The sequence below is a fragment of the Camelus dromedarius genome, chromosome 27, assembly GCF_036321535.1.
Source record: "Camelus dromedarius isolate mCamDro1 chromosome 27, mCamDro1.pat, whole genome shotgun sequence".
Lineage (NCBI taxonomy): Eukaryota > Metazoa > Chordata > Mammalia > Artiodactyla > Camelidae > Camelus > Camelus dromedarius.
In genome coordinates this window covers 10238107-10256298 of record NC_087462.1, presented here as the reverse complement: position 1 = coordinate 10256298, position 18192 = coordinate 10238107, and the positions used below count along the sequence as shown (strand labels likewise).

At 56.7% G+C, this 18192-nt stretch overlaps 2 protein-coding genes across 28 annotated transcripts in view; both read right to left on the bottom strand.

Moving 5' to 3' along the window:
* Positions 1-1546: 1546 nt before the first annotated feature.
* Positions 1547-14032, bottom strand: PIK3R2 (phosphoinositide-3-kinase regulatory subunit 2). 2 transcript variants are annotated; one of them, XM_031437629.2, is made up of 17 exons: positions 13909-13982; positions 13258-13434; positions 11358-12098; positions 8425-8517; positions 8027-8068; positions 7820-7951; positions 7521-7731; positions 6877-6962; positions 6620-6728; positions 6432-6530; positions 6102-6282; positions 5899-6024; positions 4684-4826; positions 4278-4454; positions 3393-3464; positions 3058-3228; positions 1547-2743 (listed from the first exon to the last, which is right to left on the bottom strand). In XM_031437629.2, the coding sequence occupies exons 3-17, from the start codon at positions 11677-11679 to the stop codon at positions 2536-2538; spliced, it is 2172 nt and encodes a 723-aa protein (XP_031293489.1). In that variant the 5' UTR covers positions 11680-12098; positions 13258-13434; positions 13909-13982; the 3' UTR covers positions 1547-2535. The 2 variants fall into 2 exon arrangements, with proteins under 2 accessions (XP_031293489.1, XP_031293488.1); XM_031437628.2 differs by lacking the exon at positions 13258-13434 and having other exon boundaries at positions 13909-14032.
* Positions 14033-14886: 854 nt separating this feature from the next.
* The window catches only part of MAST3 (microtubule associated serine/threonine kinase 3), a 37320-nt gene continuing 34014 nt past the window's right edge, over positions 14887-18192 (bottom strand). For all 26 annotated transcript variants that reach the window (XM_064480014.1, XM_031437611.2, XM_031437613.2 and 23 more), the window contains one exon: positions 14887-17236. In XM_064480014.1, coding sequence (XP_064336084.1) covers positions 16704-17236 — 533 coding nt within the window. In that variant the 3' untranslated portion in view covers positions 14887-16703. The remainder of the gene's footprint in view (positions 17237-18192) is intronic.

The following is an 18192-nucleotide window of genomic DNA, read 5'->3' as shown; positions in this document are numbered from 1 at the left end:
TGGGTTTGTGAGCCTGGGAAGGTGTTGATACTACACCCAGAGAGAATAGCCTGGATGAAGGCTTGGAGACTGGAGGTGTTGAGGGAGTAACTGAGCTGATCAGACTTTGCAGGGCCTTAAATGCCAGGCGTGACTTATGACCAGATCTGGCAGGAAGAAACACCCATTCCTGGCCCAGAAAACAGCCCAGTCCTCAGCTCCACAGCTTGTATCTCCCGCCAGTTCTAGACTGCGTAGCCACGTTCATAGTAACAGGTTGGGAAGCTGGGGTTCCCCTGAAGTCCCCATGGCTGGACAATCCCCCATCCCAGCCTTTTGAGCCCTTCGCAAAACTCATGTCCTTTATGAAGCCTCTGCGAGACTAAGCCACACAGCTTTGTTAGTTTAGTGTGTGCTCCATCCTGTGCTGGACTGTACAGAAGAAATGACAATAAATATCATTGCCACAATTTTCCCAGTAGTTATTAAGCACCAGCTCTAATGGACAAATCCAAAAACAACCTTACCCATTTTATCATAGAATCCTGAGACATCCACTCGGGGCAGGAGTAGCAACTCTTGACCTAGCTTGGTAAGAGGAAACTGAGGCTCAGAGAGGGGAGGTGACGTTTCCGAGGAAACACGGTTGAGTGTGGGGACTGGCTAGAGGCTGCGTGTGCTATTTTCTTCTGCTCCCAGGTTCTGCCTTGCTGGGCTTATGGGACTGAGGTGAGTGAGCTTTACCCCGTGTCCACCCATGTCGAGGGTGCGGACCACAGTGAGGGTAGAGTCTGGGCTGGAGTTATTTAGGGGATGCCTCCTGACTGGCCACACAGCGGGTAAGGATGGGATCTCTGAGGCCAAGGAGGCAATTCCTGTCCCTCTGAGAGCCCAGTGGGAGATGGGTCAGGGGCAGCCTGGTTCTCATCCACCCAGGGGCTGCTTCAGGGTTGTTGGGTCCTGCCAGGTGCTGTAATAAGGAGGGGGAAGGAGAGAAGGTTCCCAGCCCTGGGGGTGTGGGAGAGGAGGGCTGAGGGACAGCCCTTGGGGTGGGGGTGAACTTGAGTCCAGGTCAAAGACACCCTGAAGACCCAGCTCTGTCGCCTGGGACATCGCAGAATGAGTGTCAGGAGCAGGCATGGAGAGAGGCTCAGTGGAAGGTCAGCAGGGAGGGGCTGGCACTGGGGGCATCAAGGATATGGGTGACCCATGTGGGTGGCATGGGAAGGGCTGTGACTAGTGACCCTGCCTGACAACAAGGAAGCTGCACATCAGAGGGGAGTGTCTTTTGGAGTGCAGGGCTGGTGGCTGAGTGCCAAAACTCAAGCCCAGGGACCAGTGATTAGCTGGTCCAGGGTCTGAGGTCCCCTGAGCAAGCCAGGGTAGGGCGCAGGGCTTGGGGTCTCAGCCTCTCTGCTGTGACCTCGGGCAGGTCTCTCAACTTCTCTGGTCAAGAGCATCTAAACTATGGTGGGGGTGTGGAGGTGGGGAGGAGGCACGAGTTGTAGGTCCCCACTTGGCAACCCAGAGCCAAAGAGAAGCCTGTCACCAAAAACAGAAGCCTCCACCATGTTCAATGTTTTATATCCATATCAGTATCAACGTACCATACAAAACCTGCCTACCAGCCTAGCCAGGCAGGCAGGAGGTGGCGGGGGGGTGTTCCGTGGTAGCGTAGAAAACCAGGGCTCTTGTCCCAAAAGAGGAGAGAAAAAAGGGCTTTACATACAATTAAGGAAAAATAAAATCAGAACCCAACATGATCGAGAAGCCTTGAGTCTGTGTCAAGTGGAGGTGCTGTGGGCAGTGCTGCGTGTTGGCCGCCCCGGATGTGCTGGGGCCTCGATTCCTGGGAAGCCTGGGGTCAGCTCATGAGTTTATTTTTAATTATTTTCCTTTTTGGGGGTCACTTCTTGGCAGCAGCCCCATTGTGGGGATAACCCAGTGTCAGGTTTCACTTCAGGGTTTGAAGGAGAAGTTGGGGTCTGTGGGGCAGGTCCCGCCTGGCCCCAGATGTCACGGCTGAGGTTCTTGGAAGTGGCTGAGCGAAGTTCCTTCCTGCCCTGACCCCAGGTCTATGGCTTAAAAATCGGGGAACCCAGGCTGGGGCCACGCAGCCTGGGGGCCTCTGTAAACATGGCAGGTGCAGCCAGGTGGGGCTTTGGGGACCCCAGGAGCCTGTGGGGGGCAGGGCACAGGGTCGTGGGTGGCCAGAGCCGTAGGCAGGGCAGTGCCTCTGTAAGGAGGCAGGGGAAGGAGAGTATGGAGTAGGGGAGGCAGGACCCCCCAGCACAGATACACAGAGGGACAGAGACCAAGAGAGAAAGAACAGACAGACAGATGGCGCTAGAAAGTGACAAAGGGTGACAAGGGGAAATGGAGAGAGGCTCTGAGAAAGAGAGATGGAGAGAAAAACAGACAGGAAGAGATACAGAGAAAACCCAAGAAAGAAGAGACAGATTCAGAAAGATGGAGACCTGGGATGCCGTCGCTAGCCCAGCCTCCAGCTTGGGGGCAGCTCAGCTCCGGGACAGGTCTCTTGCTCTTGCTCAGCCGTCAGCGGGCGGCAGGTGGGGGCCCGGGGCCTGGGGCGCGCACGGGATGGGCGAGCGTGACGGTGAGCGCGTCGTTGTGCTGCACCAGTGAGGCATGCTGGTAGTGCAGCACCAGCTCCTTCAGCGACCCGTACAAGTTATAGGGCTCTGCAAAGCCGAAGCCCGTGGCTGTGCGGTAGATAACGCAGTGTTTGGTGTCACCATCCACCCTGTGGGCATGGGCAAAGGGGTGGGTCAGATAGGCCTCCACCAGGCTCTCCCAGCTCAGTCGTGCTGCTCCTGTCAGGTAGTCCCTGCCTGGGACCCAGATTTCCCTATTTCTTGGGCACTGACTTAGTCTAGACCCTACCATCTCCCCGCTCTGATACTGTCCCAGCTCTCTCCCCTGCTCCCAAGGATCCAGGGCTTCTTCCTGGCTGTCTTCCCAAGGCCTAGCAAACAGCTGGTGCTTAATGAGAGATCTTGGAAGGAATGCTTGGGTTCCCCACCCCCTCAGCCCATTCTTGGCTCCCCTGCCACTCACACCACGGAGCAGGCGTAGCAGCCGCGCTGGCTGCTCTCACGGATGAGGAAGGTGCCATCCCGCTTGCCACTCAGCATTTCCTCAGCTTGTGTGCGGTTGATCTTGCCTACATACCACGTGCGTTCCTCATGGTGGGGAAGGTCATCCTCATCTTCCATCAGTGAGTACTGGCTGTTGGGGAGGCAGGGAGGTGCCCTGGTCACTTACCTGGCTAGCCTCCAAGGTCCCCCTGCCACCTGGACAATTCTCCCACCCTGGTGAACTCCTATTCATTCTGCAAAACCCACCAAAAATGGCCCCTCCTCTGGGAAACCCCCCTCCAGGTGATCACTCACTCCTCAGTCTCGTTTTTGATTCCCAACCATTCGTTGATTTTCTTCTGCCGGGCACCTTTCTGAGTGAGCCACCTGCAGGGAAGAGGAAAGGTGGGCTTGTGCTGCTCCGCTGGTAGGGGAATGGAGGCTGCAGCACAGGCAGGGTGAGCCCACCGTGGGCCAGGCCAGTCTGGCTGGAGGCAAGGACTAAGTGCAAATTCTGGGTGTGATACCCCTAGTTGCTACGAGGGGTCAGTCTTGGCTTGGTCAAGGACACCTTGAACCCATGAGGGCTCCCCAGGCTCTGTCAGGGAACTCGCCCTATTTATTATGTTTCTGTTAACACTTTTCAAGTCCCTGGAATGTGCCATCCCGGCCAGGTCTTATCACTACCAGAGGCTTAGTTCTAGGGTTACATGCTGTCTGTTCAGCACCTCATTTTCTCTGCCTGTAAAGGGGAAACTTTATAAAAGACTTTGAGAGGCCAAAGTGAGCTAACGCCTGCATGGTGCTCAGCACACAGAGGAGGCACACAAGCTTCGAAGGCCCGGGTGGGAGGGGGAAGCCCTTGATGAAGTCCTTAGCGGGTCAGCAGGCAGAGGCAGGATTTTGGGCTCAAGCTGGGGCTCCTGCAGCCCCAACACAGGCCAGATTGTGCAGTCAGCATTCATGGAGTGGATCCTGTCTGAGGCTCCCAATGACCCAGCCCCATAGGAGCAGTACTCCCATCCACAACTGAGGCTGAGGCTGCCACACAGGGAGCCCTTCTGAGAGGGCCGGGAGGGACCTGATCAAGAGGGAAAGGACTTGCGAACAGATGAGGAGGCTAGGGGGCTAGGCAGGGCTACTTCAGGTGTCCCAGTGCTAATGGGGGACCCATGGGCAAGCACAGAGCCGGGCACTCACACAAGGTACTGGTCTCGGATCTTGCGCAGCTGCATGAGGTCTGGCTTGAGGCTGTTCATGCGCTTGTCGATCTCTCGGTTGTCAGAGGCCTGCACCCGTAGCTCCTGCTCCAGCTTTGTGCGGCTCTCGTGGATCTCAGCAATGCGAGACTTGAGCCGCTCGGAGTTCAGCAGGATCCTGTAGAGGAGGGAGGAGTGGCTCAGAGGCCTCAGACAGCTCCCAGTCCCTTAGCCTTCGCATACACTGTTTCCCTGATGTCTCTGGCGAACTCCTATTCATCCTTCAAAGCCCATTTCCACTGACCCTCTCACCTCCTGGAACCCAGGCTGCCCACTCTCCTTTCTTTCCCCACTTGCACTGTGGCAGAGCAGGATGGGCTAGGGCAGGGCAGAGGAGACAGACTCACCTCTGCATCTCCTTCTCATTGCCCTCACGCCGGAAGCGCTCCAGATACTCCTTGCTGCACTTCTCTTGCGTCTGGCCCTGCTCTTCAAAGATCTTGATGGTCTCATTGAAGGCCTCGATGGCTGTGCGCTTCATCTGCAGTTCCTGCAGGAGGGGGTAAATCTTAGCACCCCCTAGGATTCCTCATGAGTTCCTCCTGGGGGTAAAGGCCGATTCCAGTGCTGATATGGAGATTGCTTAAGTACCTCCTCCACCAGGCACATCATTCCATCAACTACTGCTACAGTGAAGGAATTCCTATTCAGCCTTCAAACCTCATGCTCCCCACACCTACTCTTCCTTTAGATCCTCCTTTGGGCACCTTACAAACACCTAAGTCTGTTAGCACTGCTGAGAGTTAATGTTAAGTCTAGTTGCTACAATGCATGGGGCTTCTTCTCAGAAGAGATGCTGCACTGACTGAGCGCTTTCCGTGCATTGTCTCATAGAACCTGCCAAGAGCCTCCTACAAAGTCAGAACTTACTTTTTTTTTTTGAATGGAGGTACTGGGGATGGAACCCAGGAACTTGTGCAAGCCAAGCACATGCACTACCACTAAGCTAGACCCCCTCCCCAAGTCAGAACTATTAATGGGGAAACTGAGGCTCATGAGGCCTAAGCCATTTCCAAGATCATGATGTTTCTAACCAATCCCAGATGGGTGTCTTGTCCACTCAGAAACTCAGGTGACCCATCACTGAGAGGGGCTGAGAAAGAAACTGCTCAAGGACTACAGGGGAGACTGAGAAACTCCCTGCTTAGACAGGATGTTCAATCTGCATATGTTGTATCTCAGCTTACAAAAGAAGTCTATTAACACAGTCTGTGAGTGATAAAACCTCCCCTCTCACCTCTTTTAAAAGACACTGTTCTTTCCCATGATCTCCTGACCCTTTGACTTAGACAACTCTTTGTCAAGTTGTTGTCGTCATTTTGAATAACGTCCAGGTTGAAGGGGACAGAGAAATAATTAAGACCTCACGGTTCCAGTTTACAAATGGGGAAACTGAAGCCCAAAGGCTTAACCAAGACATCTCCCAGGCTCAGCTGCTCCCGGGAGGCTTCTCATTTATTTATTTGTTTTTTAAGAACCATATACGTTTATTTCTATGTTTTTAGGGCAGTCCGTGGGGCTAAGAGCCCCTCTGTGCCTGGGGGTGCGCAGGCCCACGGTACCTGGGAGGTGCGTGTGTACTCCTCATAGAGCTGGTCGTACTCGCGGCTCTTGTCTTGGTACTGCTGGTGATAGACTTTAAGCTGGGCGCCCACTGCTTCCACGCTGTCCTCCTTGACAATCTGGTCCTGGGGATCCCCGGTTGGATCAGGGCCAACCAAGCACCCCCAGACCCTGGCCCCCAGCTCCCATCCCCACCCCGGACCTGCTGGTACTTGGACACTGGGTAGAGGAGCCGAGTGTCCAGCTTGGCATTGTACTGGGCCAGTGACTCATGGCGGTAGTGGGTGATGAGGTCCACGACAGAGCAGAAGGTGAGCGGCTCTGAGAAGCCGTAGTGACCGTCTCGGTGGAAGACCTTGATCAGCTTGTTGTTCCCGCCTTTCCTAGGGGTGGGTGAGAGGGGACGTCAGTGCCCACTGAAGCCCCCAGATCCCACACACATCCCACTGCCCATGCAATCCCTGGTCATCTGACCTGGGTGTGCCCCCTCCCACTTCTCACCGCTAATCCCCACGAAAGGACAGGTCCCCACCTAAGGGTCAGCGTGTACTCCCCCTGGATCTTGCTGGATGCATCTCGGACCAGAAAGGTACCATCAGGTGTGTCCCGGAGTTTCTCGTTTACCTCCTCCCTGTGGAAACAGCCAGGATTGGGGCTGCCCATTCGGAGACCCCGCCCTTCAGGCCCTGCCCACCACATGGCTCTGCCCCACAACCCTACCTGGAGATGTCACCCCAGTACCATTCAGCATCCTGCAGGGAGGGCGGGTTCCCCCCATTGGCCAGGCCTGTGGAGGCCGGCTTTGCCTTGGGGGGTTTAGGCGGCAGTGCTGGGGGACAGGAAAACAAATGCACATTGAGCAACAACTGTATATAATGGCCAGCTCCCACTGCAACCGAGCCTGATGAAACTGGCAGGCCCCATCAGCAATCCTGGTCCTCAACAATAAGAACTAACACAAGGGGGTGGGAGATCACCTGGGGGCGCAACCTCCTGCTCCTCCAGATGTTCCTGAAGCAATTTCTCCACCAGCAGAGCAGGGAAGTCGGGGATGGGCTCAGTCCTAGGGGGAAGGAGAATGCAGTGAGCGCTGGGTAGGGGCCCCGGTGTGCACATGGCCCTGCACAGGCGCACTTGCATGCCTGGAGAGGGGCGGGTATATGCGAAAGCATGCAGTGGGGGGTGGCGGGCGGCTAATAGTAAATGACACAGGCAGGTGTGGGAGACCACCTGCTGTTCATGTATCTGCAGTAAGCGCTCAATAAATGCTCATATGACAAACAACAAGAATCTAGCGTGTGGGGTTGAAGAAGTCGAAGTCAGGTACAGACAGCACCCACATACCTGCTCTCAGATCTAGGCCCCATCGCCTTGTCCTAAGCCCTGCTAGAGTCTTCTTGGAGCTCAGATCCCACCCCTTGTTCTTTCCTAGCCCCTCCATCACAATGGCTCTGGCTTCTTCCCCCCTGGGCCCTGGACCACACTGCTTTCTCATTATCGAGCCCCTCTACCTGGCGGTTTCTCCAGCACTTCCTCGATTTAAAGCCCCACCCCTTTTTGCTCCAGCTCAGCCCTGCCCATTTTAGAATATAAAGCCCCGCCCCCCGCAATAGCCTCTCACCCGTCGGGCGCGCCCCCTGGTGGCGGCGAGGGCGGTGGCGCACGCAGCAGCAGCGGCCCGAAGGTGGCGCCCAGGGCACGCACCACGGGGCCCGGCGCTGCGGCGCGCCGGGCCACCCGGCCCAGATGCTGGAGCAGGAAGCGCAGCGTGAGCGCGTGGTGCAGTGGCAGCGTCGGGGGCTCCAGCACTGGCCCCACGGGCCCTGCGGCCTCTGTGGACAGATGGCCAGGGCAGGGTGAGCAGGGGCTGGCACCCACACCCCAGTGCCCTCCTCAACCCGGGGTTACCGCCAGGCTCACCCCGCAGGGCTCGATGTGCTTCGGCCGCGGCCTCAGGTGTCACAAGGGGAGAGGGCAGCGCTAGCAGGAAGCCCTTCACGCCATCTGACAGGGTTGCCGCGTCCCACTGCTCCATGTCACTTAGGGACCAGTCTAGGGATGCACGGGGAACACATCGGTCCAGGGCAGGTTTCTCACCCACTCTCACCCACTGAAGCTTCCCCTCACCTGTGCGTGCGGCAGGTGGCTCAGGTCTGTAGCTGTCTAGCCCTGAGGAGAAGGGGATGAAGTAGGTCAGCTCCACCCCAGGTGGCAAGACCAGCTCTCAAATGCTCCCCTGCCCCTCCACCCCCGACCCCATGGGGGGTCTGGGGTGGCTACTTAACATCCCAGATATAAAAGCAGGAGAGGAGGGAGACGGTGGCAGAGGACACAGTACATGCAATGACAGGGGTCTGGTGTCCATATTCCCCTGGGAATTACCCCTCCAATTCAACATGGAGACCCAGAGCATCCAGACTCATCTTCCTATTCAGAATGAGCCCAGCTGCCTGGTGAAGGGGATGAGTTGCCCATTACCAGAGATAAGCAAGCAGAATCTGGGCTGCAGCCAGGCAGAGGCTCACCTGTCCGATCAATGGCCTCCACAAGCTTCACCAGGATAGGGGGCGCCACATCAGGTGGGGAGAACTGCTCGGGTAGGTCAGGGAGTGTGAGGCCTGGCAGGAGGGGACAGAATGTTGGCAGGAACCCCAGCGGAACCCCAGCCCCTCTTGGCCTGCTGCATCTCAGTTTGGGTGGCTTCAGGCAGGGCTCAGCTCAGGGAAGTGGCTGGCATCTGGACCACCACCCTGGGAGAGACAAAAGGCCTGGCTGGTGCGGCTGGGAGGGCCGAGTAGGTGCGAAACAATTTTCTGGGTTAAAATATTAGTTCACACAGCGGGGCAGGGGGTGGGTATGTAATAGCTCAGTGGTAGAGAGTGTGCTTAGTGTGCAAGAGGTCCTGGGTTCAATTCCATTAAAAAAAAAATCAGTTCACACTTCAGAGACCAGGTATAGTTAGTTGGTTGATTAGTGTCCCACCGAATGCTATGTCCACTTCCTAGTCCTTGGTACCTGTGAGTATGACCTTACTTGGAAATAGGGTCTTTGGAGATAAAACTGAGGGAAGGATTTTGAGATGAGATCATCCTGGATTAGGGCCCTAAAGCCAAGGTACACTTGGAGCCCCGAGAACCTGGAAGAAGCAGGAAAGGATCCTCCCCTAGAGCCTCTGGAGGGAGAGCAGCCCTGCCCACACCTTGATGTTGGACTTTGGGCCTCCAGAACCATGAGAGAATAAGCTCTTGTTTGAAGCTGCCGATTTGTGATAGTTTGTTACAGCAGCTACAGGACACTCATGCAGCAGGTTTCAAGCTCTGCCATTGCTTGCTGTGCAACCTCAGGCACAGAACCCACCCTCTCTGTGCCTCAGTTTCCTCAACTGAGAAGCTGGCTAATGGCATCATCTCTCTCAGTGGGAACAACAAAGTGACTGAAAAGAATAAAAGGAAAATAAATACCCTATCTGGGTCAGAACACCTTATTCCAAGGACATTTCTCCATTTTTTTTAAGTTCTTTTGCTTATTTTATATATATAGATAATCTCCTTCTCTTTTAAAAATGCTGAACCCCCTTCCCGGTCCAGCTCCCTCCCAGTCCATGTTCTGCTCCACCCGGTCTTTTGTGTTCAGGTGTGCTCTGCCTGCACAGCCACCATGTGATGCAGCTTTGGCCCTTGGCGGGGACGCCCTGGCACATAGCAGGGGCAAGCTGGGGCCTGCGGGGCCTCCCTGAGTGATGGGCCAGGTGGCACCTCAAGCTGAATAAAGGCCCAGCTGCATCAAAAATGCCAGGGGGAAAAAAAAAAGAAAAAAAAATGAGCAAACAAGGGGAGAGGAGGTGGGCGACATTCCAGCTGGAGTGGGGGATTTCAGAACTCAACTCTGAAATTTGCCTGTGACCAGTTTGTAAAACAGGGAGGGGGGTCCCATCAGAGTAGGTGTCACCCCCACTTTCTGGATGAGGAACTGAGGCTCAGGGAGAGAGCAACCTCCCCCTGGGTACACAGCCAGGTCAGGGCCTGGATGACATTAGGGTTTGAGCTGACCCACATGGAGCTGAGGAGGGAAGGCAGGCAGCTGTAGTGTGTTGCCCAGTGGTCCCAGTATCCCAGAGAGGCGAGGCGTGAGTGCACAAAAGGACCAGTCCCCACCATTTCCAGATGAGGAAACTGAGGCCTGGAGGGGGCTGGACCCAGCTAGTGTCACAGTCCTGCAAGATTTGGAGGGCGGGGCTAGGTGGCTGCCGGTAGTGGGGATGTGTGTGGTGGCTGGACCCAGGCCAGGCAGAGGAGGGAGGCGGCTGTTACCAGGGGGAGAGGCAGATTCTGGCTGGAAGCCCGGATGGGGCCGCCTCCTGCTCCTCCAGGCTGAGGCGGGACGCAGACCCCGGGCCCTGGAGACACCAGATGCTGCAAAGCCCAAGCCAGCACCACACTGACTCTGTACCCCGCCATTCTGCCCCATGCTGTGGGACTCTAGCCTGATCCTCTTTGGGCCTCGGTGTCCCTCTGGCACAAGACCATGCAGGCCATTGGGTGAGGCAAGGTGCCTCCCAGGGCTTTGGCCTTCAACGGGTGACTGCCTCTGAGTAAGTGGTTCAACTAACCCGCCTTTTGTCTTGGTTTCCCCATCTGTACACAGGGCCTCCCCGGGATGCTGTGAGGGTTAGAGCAGATTACACTGTGTGCTCAACACTCATCAGCCTCCTCCCCACAACCTGAGCCTCGGTGTCCCTGGTTGGAACCCACACACCCTGCCCAGCATACAATAATTTCAGCATATGCTCAGCACCCTCAGTTCTCCACTCTGGGCACAGTCTTTGGAAGTTGGGATGGCCAAGGGCCTCCTTGGGAGGGATGTAGGGGCCTCACATGCCTCTGTGCTGCATGGCCTCGACTGAATATCCCACCTTCTTTGGGCTTTTTGGCTCCCTTCATCTTGGAAACTGGAAAATCAGGGTAACAAAGGGGGTTCCTCAGGGGAATCTGTCTGCAAATCAGAAAATGAAGCTAAATTGAGCCTCTGAATCCTACTGAACACTCTCCATTATCTTCGAAATGAATCCCATGAAGTCCTTGAGGTCCTGTTGCTTGTTCCCTGAACCTGCCATTACATTCCCACCTTCTGGCCTTTGTGCCTGCTGCTTGGAGCCCTTCACCCCCAGCTCTCCTGAGAGACTCCTGCCTCATAGCCTCTGTCATCACCTAATCACATTGTCACTTCTTGAACCAGCAGCCCCATGAGGGCAGGGCCAGGCCTTGTGTCCACCACCGTGTGCCTAGTTGCACCCAGCCTTTGACAGCAGTGTAATCGACCCTTGTCGACTGACCAAATGTCCTTATTCCTCCTCTCCTGGAAGACGCACCATTGCCTCACTGGAAAGAAGAGGAAACTGAGGATCTGAGAGCACTCCCTACTTCCCCCACCCCTCCCAGGGTCCCTACCTGTTGCTCACCTGGCTCAGGGGGCCCATCTCGGGGCCTGGCGGGCAGCGGGCGGGGGCCACGTGGGCGAGGGCCAGGCCGGGCCAGGGCCACAGGCCCCAGGAACTCAACGTAGGTGCCAGGGAAGTCGCCGCGCTGCCGTGTACGCTCGTTGAGGCCAGGCATCCAGCCCACACTCTGTGGGCAACGCTCGCTGCCCTCAGCCACGCCCAGTGCCTGTAGGGCCGCCCGGCTCACCACAAGGACATCACCTGGCAGCAGCTCCAGGTCCTCTGGCCGTTCCCGGCGGAATGGGTACAGAGCACGGTATTGGAAGCCCTCAGCCCCAGCCATGGCTGGGCAAGGTGGGGTCTTGATAGTCAGGTGGCTGCTTGGGGCCTCAGTGGCCCCATCAGCTGGATCAGGAGCCAGGAGGGTCCACTGGGTCGGCTTGGGGACTCAGACCTCTATTTCCACCAAGAAGTTACAGGTGACCACAGGGGATGCTTACACCTTGCTTCCCACCATTACTCCGTGACCCTGACAAGGGTCACTCGTTGCTTGGTCCACCATTCAACTGGTGGGAGGGGGTCGGCAGCGTGATCTCGGGTCGCTCAGCCGCTGCGTCCCCCCTCAATCTGTAGGGTTGGGCCAGACTGCTCACTCCCTCACGTGGGGGCCCATCGGCTCCCGAGGCTGGCGGCTCTTCCAGCTGCGCCAGGCGAGGGGGCCGGGGGCACAGGCTGTCACCATGCTCGGCTCGGGATGCTGACCTAGGGGGAGAGGGGCAGGGCAGCATTAGCTAGTTTGGACTCCTGTCACCTCCACCTGAGAGAACCTGGCCAAATCCCAGGTTCAAATCCCTGGACTCACTAGGTAAACTTGGGCCAGTTCCTGTCCCTCTCTGGGCCCCAGTTTCCCCAGCTGTAAAATGGGTGCAATAACAGCACTCCTTTGAGGCTGTTGGGAGCAGAGCTCCCAAGAACCTACTTCAGGCATACTGCATGCTCAGGAAACAAGCTCTTCATTGCCCCTGCGGGAAACTAAGGCTCTGAGCAGGGAGGTCTTTGTTGGACCACTTCCTTGTTAGGAAGCCAGGACTCAAAAACTCAGATCTGCCCAACTTTACAAAGCCCAGGGCGGATGAGAGGAGGCAGCAGGCATGTGGCCAGATAGTCATACCCAGAGCAGGTAGTGCGTGATGGGGGATGCTCAGGGTGCTGTGGGAGCCCTGGAGAGACATCAGGCCAGGTGAGCACAGAAGGAGGCAGCAGGGGCCAAACAGTGTGGGAGAGGAGGTCCAGGCAGAGGCCCCAGCACAAGCAAAGGCCTAGAGGTGAGTCCAAATAAATGGATCTCTGATCTCTGCAGGGAAGGAGGGAATGGAGCAATAGGTGGCAGCGAGTGGTGTCCAGGGCTCAGCTTGGGGCCAAGAGTAGGTACTCAAAAATGAAGGGGGTTGGTAGGAGGCCAAGAAGACCTTAGCCCCAGGGTAGACATGGAGCCAGGAAAGGGTAGATGGGAGGAGGTCATTGCAGCTGCTAAGGGGGAGGCTGCCAGATTCAGAGCAATGATCACCCCCTAGAAGTCCCCAGTCTCAGGGAGACACAGCCCAGCACAGACACACTCCCAATCTTAGCCCTGTAGGTTCAGTTCTTCTGAGAGGTTTTGGGGTGGGGGGATGGTGCTTTTCTAGAGGGCGGGTCCTCACAGGGGACGGGAGTGGGCACTGGCCAGAGGAAAAATAGTACATGCAAAGGCTTGACAGCAAGAAATGCTTGCCAAGAGTTCCAGGTAGCTTTAAGAAAGCCGAAGCCCATGCTGGGCCTCGAGTGCCAGGCAGAGGCTCAGGCTTTATCTCCGACCACGGGAAGCCACTAGAGGTGTCCAAACCAGAGCAGAAGCTCCACATTCCAGGGCGCTGCAACTCACCCGCTCCTTGGCCCCCATACCCTTACTCCGCAGATGGGGAAACTGAGGCCCAGTGAGGGGACGTCCAGGAAACCGCCTGAATCCGCTTGCCTGCCCGCCTCCGCATCCCGGCGTGCACACGTCTGCACACGCCCCGGTGTGCGCGCCGGGGAGCCAGCGCTCCCCGAATCCAAGAGGCTGCGTGGAAGGGCCAGGCCTGGCTGGGGGCTCAGTGGCTGGACGCAGGGCCTGTGCGCTCACGCGTGTGCAGACGCGCACTCGGGCCTGCGTGAATCCCTAGCCCATCCAAGGGGACGGAAGTAGAGTCGACCCTTTGCTGTCTTGCACCCCACTATGCCCCACACAATGCCTGGGCGCCCCTCATTACTGCTCGATGCCCCACTCCCGGCAGGGCCTCCCTCAATTCAGGGCCGCGGCTCCAACCCCTTATTTCTGCCTAGGGTCCCCGTTCCGCCACCATCGTCCGGGGCAGATTGCACTGCAGCCAGGTCGAGCCCGAGGCCTCCTGCTCCCTGCGGCCCCCTTTCCCGCGGGGCCCGATGCAGCCCGGCTCGCATTCTGGCTTCCACCGTGGCCCCACACTTTGCCTGGGCGCCCCGCATTTGAGTGCACCCCCAGCCCCACCTGCCACGCGGACCAGCCCGGACTTACCTGGTCGAGGCCACCGTCACGCAGAGCGGAGCCCGACCCGTGGCTATACCACGGACGCCGTCGCCGCAGCCGCGGGATCCCCGCCTCCGCCGCCGCTGCCGCGGTTCCGAACGGTCGGGCCCGCCCCCGGCGGAAACTGCCGAGCGTACTCGGGCCGAGCGGGTGAAGCGAGGCCGAGGCGGAGCCTGGGGACAACCGAGTGTTTCCGGAAAGAGCCGAGTATACTCCCGCGGGACTGGAGGGTAAAGGGGGACGGTGCCCCGAGATAATCGATCATTTCCGGAAACAACCGAGCGCAATCGGGTCATATGAGTGATCTCGAGGCTGGGCTCGGCTAGGCTCGGCTGGGCTCGGCTAGACTCGGCTGGGCTGAGACGTCCGAGAGGTTCCGGAAATGGCCGAGCGCGTTCCAGCCGGACTAGCAGAACAGAGGCTGGGCCCTGAGACTTTGTGATAGAACCAAGTGTGGTTGGTCCCAAATGAGACCCTGGGAACTTAGATCCAGAGGTGACCACCAACTTCCGGAAACTGCCGAAGCACGGACGGCTCCAGAGGGCGGGTGAGCGGCCCCGAACTCAAGGAATTGAAGGCGGCGGAGTTGTGGGGAATGGGCTCGCCACAGACAGATGAGCTTTTCAGGAAACAAACTGAAGGCCGAGAAGGAGCCGGGGTTGAAAGCCGGGGTTTCTATGCTAGCCCAGAGCATCCGGAAACAGCTGAACTCGGGCTGGCAGGGAGTAATAGCGGGGGCCCAGATGCAGACGACTGTTTCCGGAAATGACCGAAGACACTCGGAAACAGGGGGTGTGGCCAAAGGGTTCCGACCCTTTGGAGCACTCAGGAAGTAACCGAATGCGCTCAGGCTACGCTGGGTTCGGAAGGGGGTGGGGGGAATTTTAGGGCACAGGCCAAGAAAAGACCAGTGTAAGAAGTACATAAAGTAAAAAAATTAAAAATACTTTCTAATGTTTAAAAAAATTTAAAAGGTCAGAAAGATGGCTTATTTATTTATTAACACAGCTTCAGGGCCCCAGATTGGTGTCTAGATGAAGCTTTTAGCCTGTGATGGGTACTCCCAGAGAGGGCAGGTGGAAGCCAGGATCGGAGAAGGCACCAGGAAAAATCTCAGTAGTGTACTTCCAGCAGCCTTCAAATCCCATCTCAGGTGACTTTGAGCCAAGGGTCTGTTTTCATCCTGCCCGCACCTCACTCACTGATCCCTTCCCCTTTTCTTGGCCCCTCACAAATCCAGACATTGGAACTCTTCTTTGTAAATGTGAGCTTTTATTCACTGTCAGCTCCAGGATAGGAGGTGGGAGCAAGTCATGCACAGCCTTGGTCTAGCTCCAACACCAGGCAGTGCTGGGCAGGTGTCTTCAGAAGGAATGCAGAGCGGTCTGCAGTGCCTGGAAAGTGCCCTCACCATGTGGGGCATGCTGATCTTGCTTGCCACCTCCAAATGGGAAATGGAGGCTCACAGATGCCCAGTGGGTCACACAGCGTTACAGGGGAGAGAGCTAGAGCTGGAGTCTGCTGTATCTGACATCAGATTCTCCATTCAAGCTCCCTTGATAACAATGCCCAGGACAGGGCCTGGCTGTGTGACTTTTACCAGGCAATCACAGGACAAGTCTCCACCCTTTGCTAGGCCTTAGTTATTTGTCTGTAAAATGGGGATGACAACACCACCTCTAGCCTTTTCAAAGCTGGCTGAGGGAGAAGCCACAAGTAAAAGCACTTGGCATACAGGTGCTTAATAAATAGTTACTGGTATTAGTTTTGTAAACACAAGGAAACTGAGGCACAGAGTAGGGAAGCCATGTTCCCAGAGCCAAACAGTGAAGCCAAGGTTCAAACTTGGCCCCCTAGTTGGATTTTTCTCACTCGAATTTCATCCTAGCAAGGCTCTGGCACATGGAGGGAATCCCCAGGGGGTATTTTTAGACACATCATGGGTAAGGGCTCACCCGGGTGTGTATCAAACACACAAAAAATCTTGTCCAGGGTGGCAATTTACCCTGGCGGCACCTTTGAGGCCTCTGCCTCCAGGGCATCAATGTCTGCCTGTGAAGAGGGCAACCCCTCTGTCTAGATCTGGTGAACTTCTATTCATACATCAAAGCCCCAGTTCCCACACACCCCAAGCCTATAGGACTGGAGGCAGACACTAGCAAGGCTGGCCTACATAGAGGCTATGATGTGGAAAGTAGCCTTCAGAATGCAGTCCATCATCAGGATTACTTCGTTTTGTGGTGGAGGGTATTGTTTATGGACCCTCCAATCCAAACTGGGCCTGGACAGGTAAGCTTGGCTGTGTCCCTTTGAATCAGTGGGTCTGGAGTCAGGGATGGGATCAAGTAACACAAAAAGACTTTAAAAGTACAGAAAAACCAGAAAACATGAACACACGTGATTTTTCAAAGTGCTTCCTTCTCAGCCCAGGGGGCAGGGTCTGCAAATGGGTCCCAGGTACATGGGGCAGGGCCTGGGCAGCCGCCTCAACAGTGGCAGCTCACTCTGGCTATCGCTTATAAAAAGTAATAAATTAGTTGCAGGGATTTGCTGCTATTTACAATGCCACCCTAGTCTCCCACTCCTGCCCCTATGGCTCCCTGACTGATCGACTCCAGAACACGAGGGAGGCACTGTCTACACCTGGTAAGAACCTCCATGGCTTCTCATCTTCCAGGTGTCATAGGCTGTTGGCTCAGTCTCTATCCAGGTGTCAATTTATGGAAAAAACATTCTGCAAAAATGCTTGACTTCCAGGCCAGGGAGAGGCCACATAGGAGGGGTTAGTCTTTCCCAGCGGGTCCAAGGGCTCCTGGCATGGCCTCAGCACCCTCCACAGCGATCTGAGGCACCAAAGGGGGTGGCCCAGTGGCCTCCTCAGGTGGCTCGTCAAAGCTCACCTCCTGCACGGCCTCCTGCTTCTTGAAGGAGTCTCGGCGCTCAGATAGATGCAGCCGCCGCATGACCACCAGCTCGGAGTCCGGCCCACGGCTACGGCGCCCCAGCTCCCCGTCCAGCCTCTCACTTGTACCCAGCTTGTCAGCCGACTGGCCCCGGCGCAACCTCGGGGACCGGGCAGGTGCAGGTGGGTGCCCTGGCAGAGGTGAAGGTGAGCGGGGTGGGGGTGCAGGCACAGGCGGGCAGGCCAGTGGGGAGGGCGGGATGCTGCTGGTGGACTTGCGGCGACCAGTTTTGGGGCGAGGTGGTCCAAGCTTGGCGGCCAAGCCATGCAGGGAGCTGGGGCGGGTGTGGCCAGCGGCAGCTGGAGATGCAGGGCTGCTGGAGCTTGGGGATGCACTGGGTGGGGACGCCGTGTCTGTGGGGGTGACAGGTGAGGGTCAGGGCCACCAGCCTCAATGTCCCAGCCTTGAGAAGGGGCCCTGGGACTGACTGCCAAAGCCCACATTGTTCCCTGTGGCCACCCATCATTCCTGGTTTTCCCTTTGTTTGCACAGGTTGTTCCTTTGGCTTAGATCTGGTGACCTCCTACTCATTCATCAAAGCCCTAGCTCCTATTCACCCATTTTTCACCTAATGACCCACCAAATCATTGGGCCAAAGGTACCCATCCACCAACCATCCATCCACCAGTGAGCCGTCCACCTACTGGTTCTAGAAGTTATCCAACAAGGGCCCTGCCTCTGCCTGTGCCCACTCCCCACCCCTACGCCTCAGCCCCAGAGGACTCCTGGTCTGAGGAAGGCAAAGATGGCATAGATGTTCTCAGCCCCATGAGGTCAGGGTAGGCCAGAGGAAGAGACAGCAATTGGGGATCCCCAGGAGGCAGGGAGGGCTTTCTGGACAAGTAGCTCTGTGGCTGTCCTTCAGGAGGCCTTCCCTGTCTGTCCTCTGGATTGTTCCAGCCTGTTCCTCTCTCTAGCCTATTGCTAACCCAGTGAGGCTAGAAGTGTCTGTCTCTAGCTGTCTCTCACAGAAACTAAGGGTCCTCAGGATTGGGCCAAGTCATCATCCTTTCCTGATCCAGAATAATCTTTCCATGCCCACTCTGGCTCACACACTCTTGATGGCTCCCTACTGACCCCCAATTTAAGCCCAGCTCTTTGGCTTGCTCCGTCCCCCATCCTCCCTCCCTAGCTTCTCCCTGGCTTTTACATCTCTCCTGTCTAGATCCCCTCTGCTCACGATATTACTTCTGCTGGGCACACCTTCCCTGCCCTCAACTTGTATCTGACCACCCTAGGCTGCCTCTTAGACTCAAGGCAACTGGAAAGGCCCTTCTGGCCGCCTTGTGTCATACATCACATCACTCCA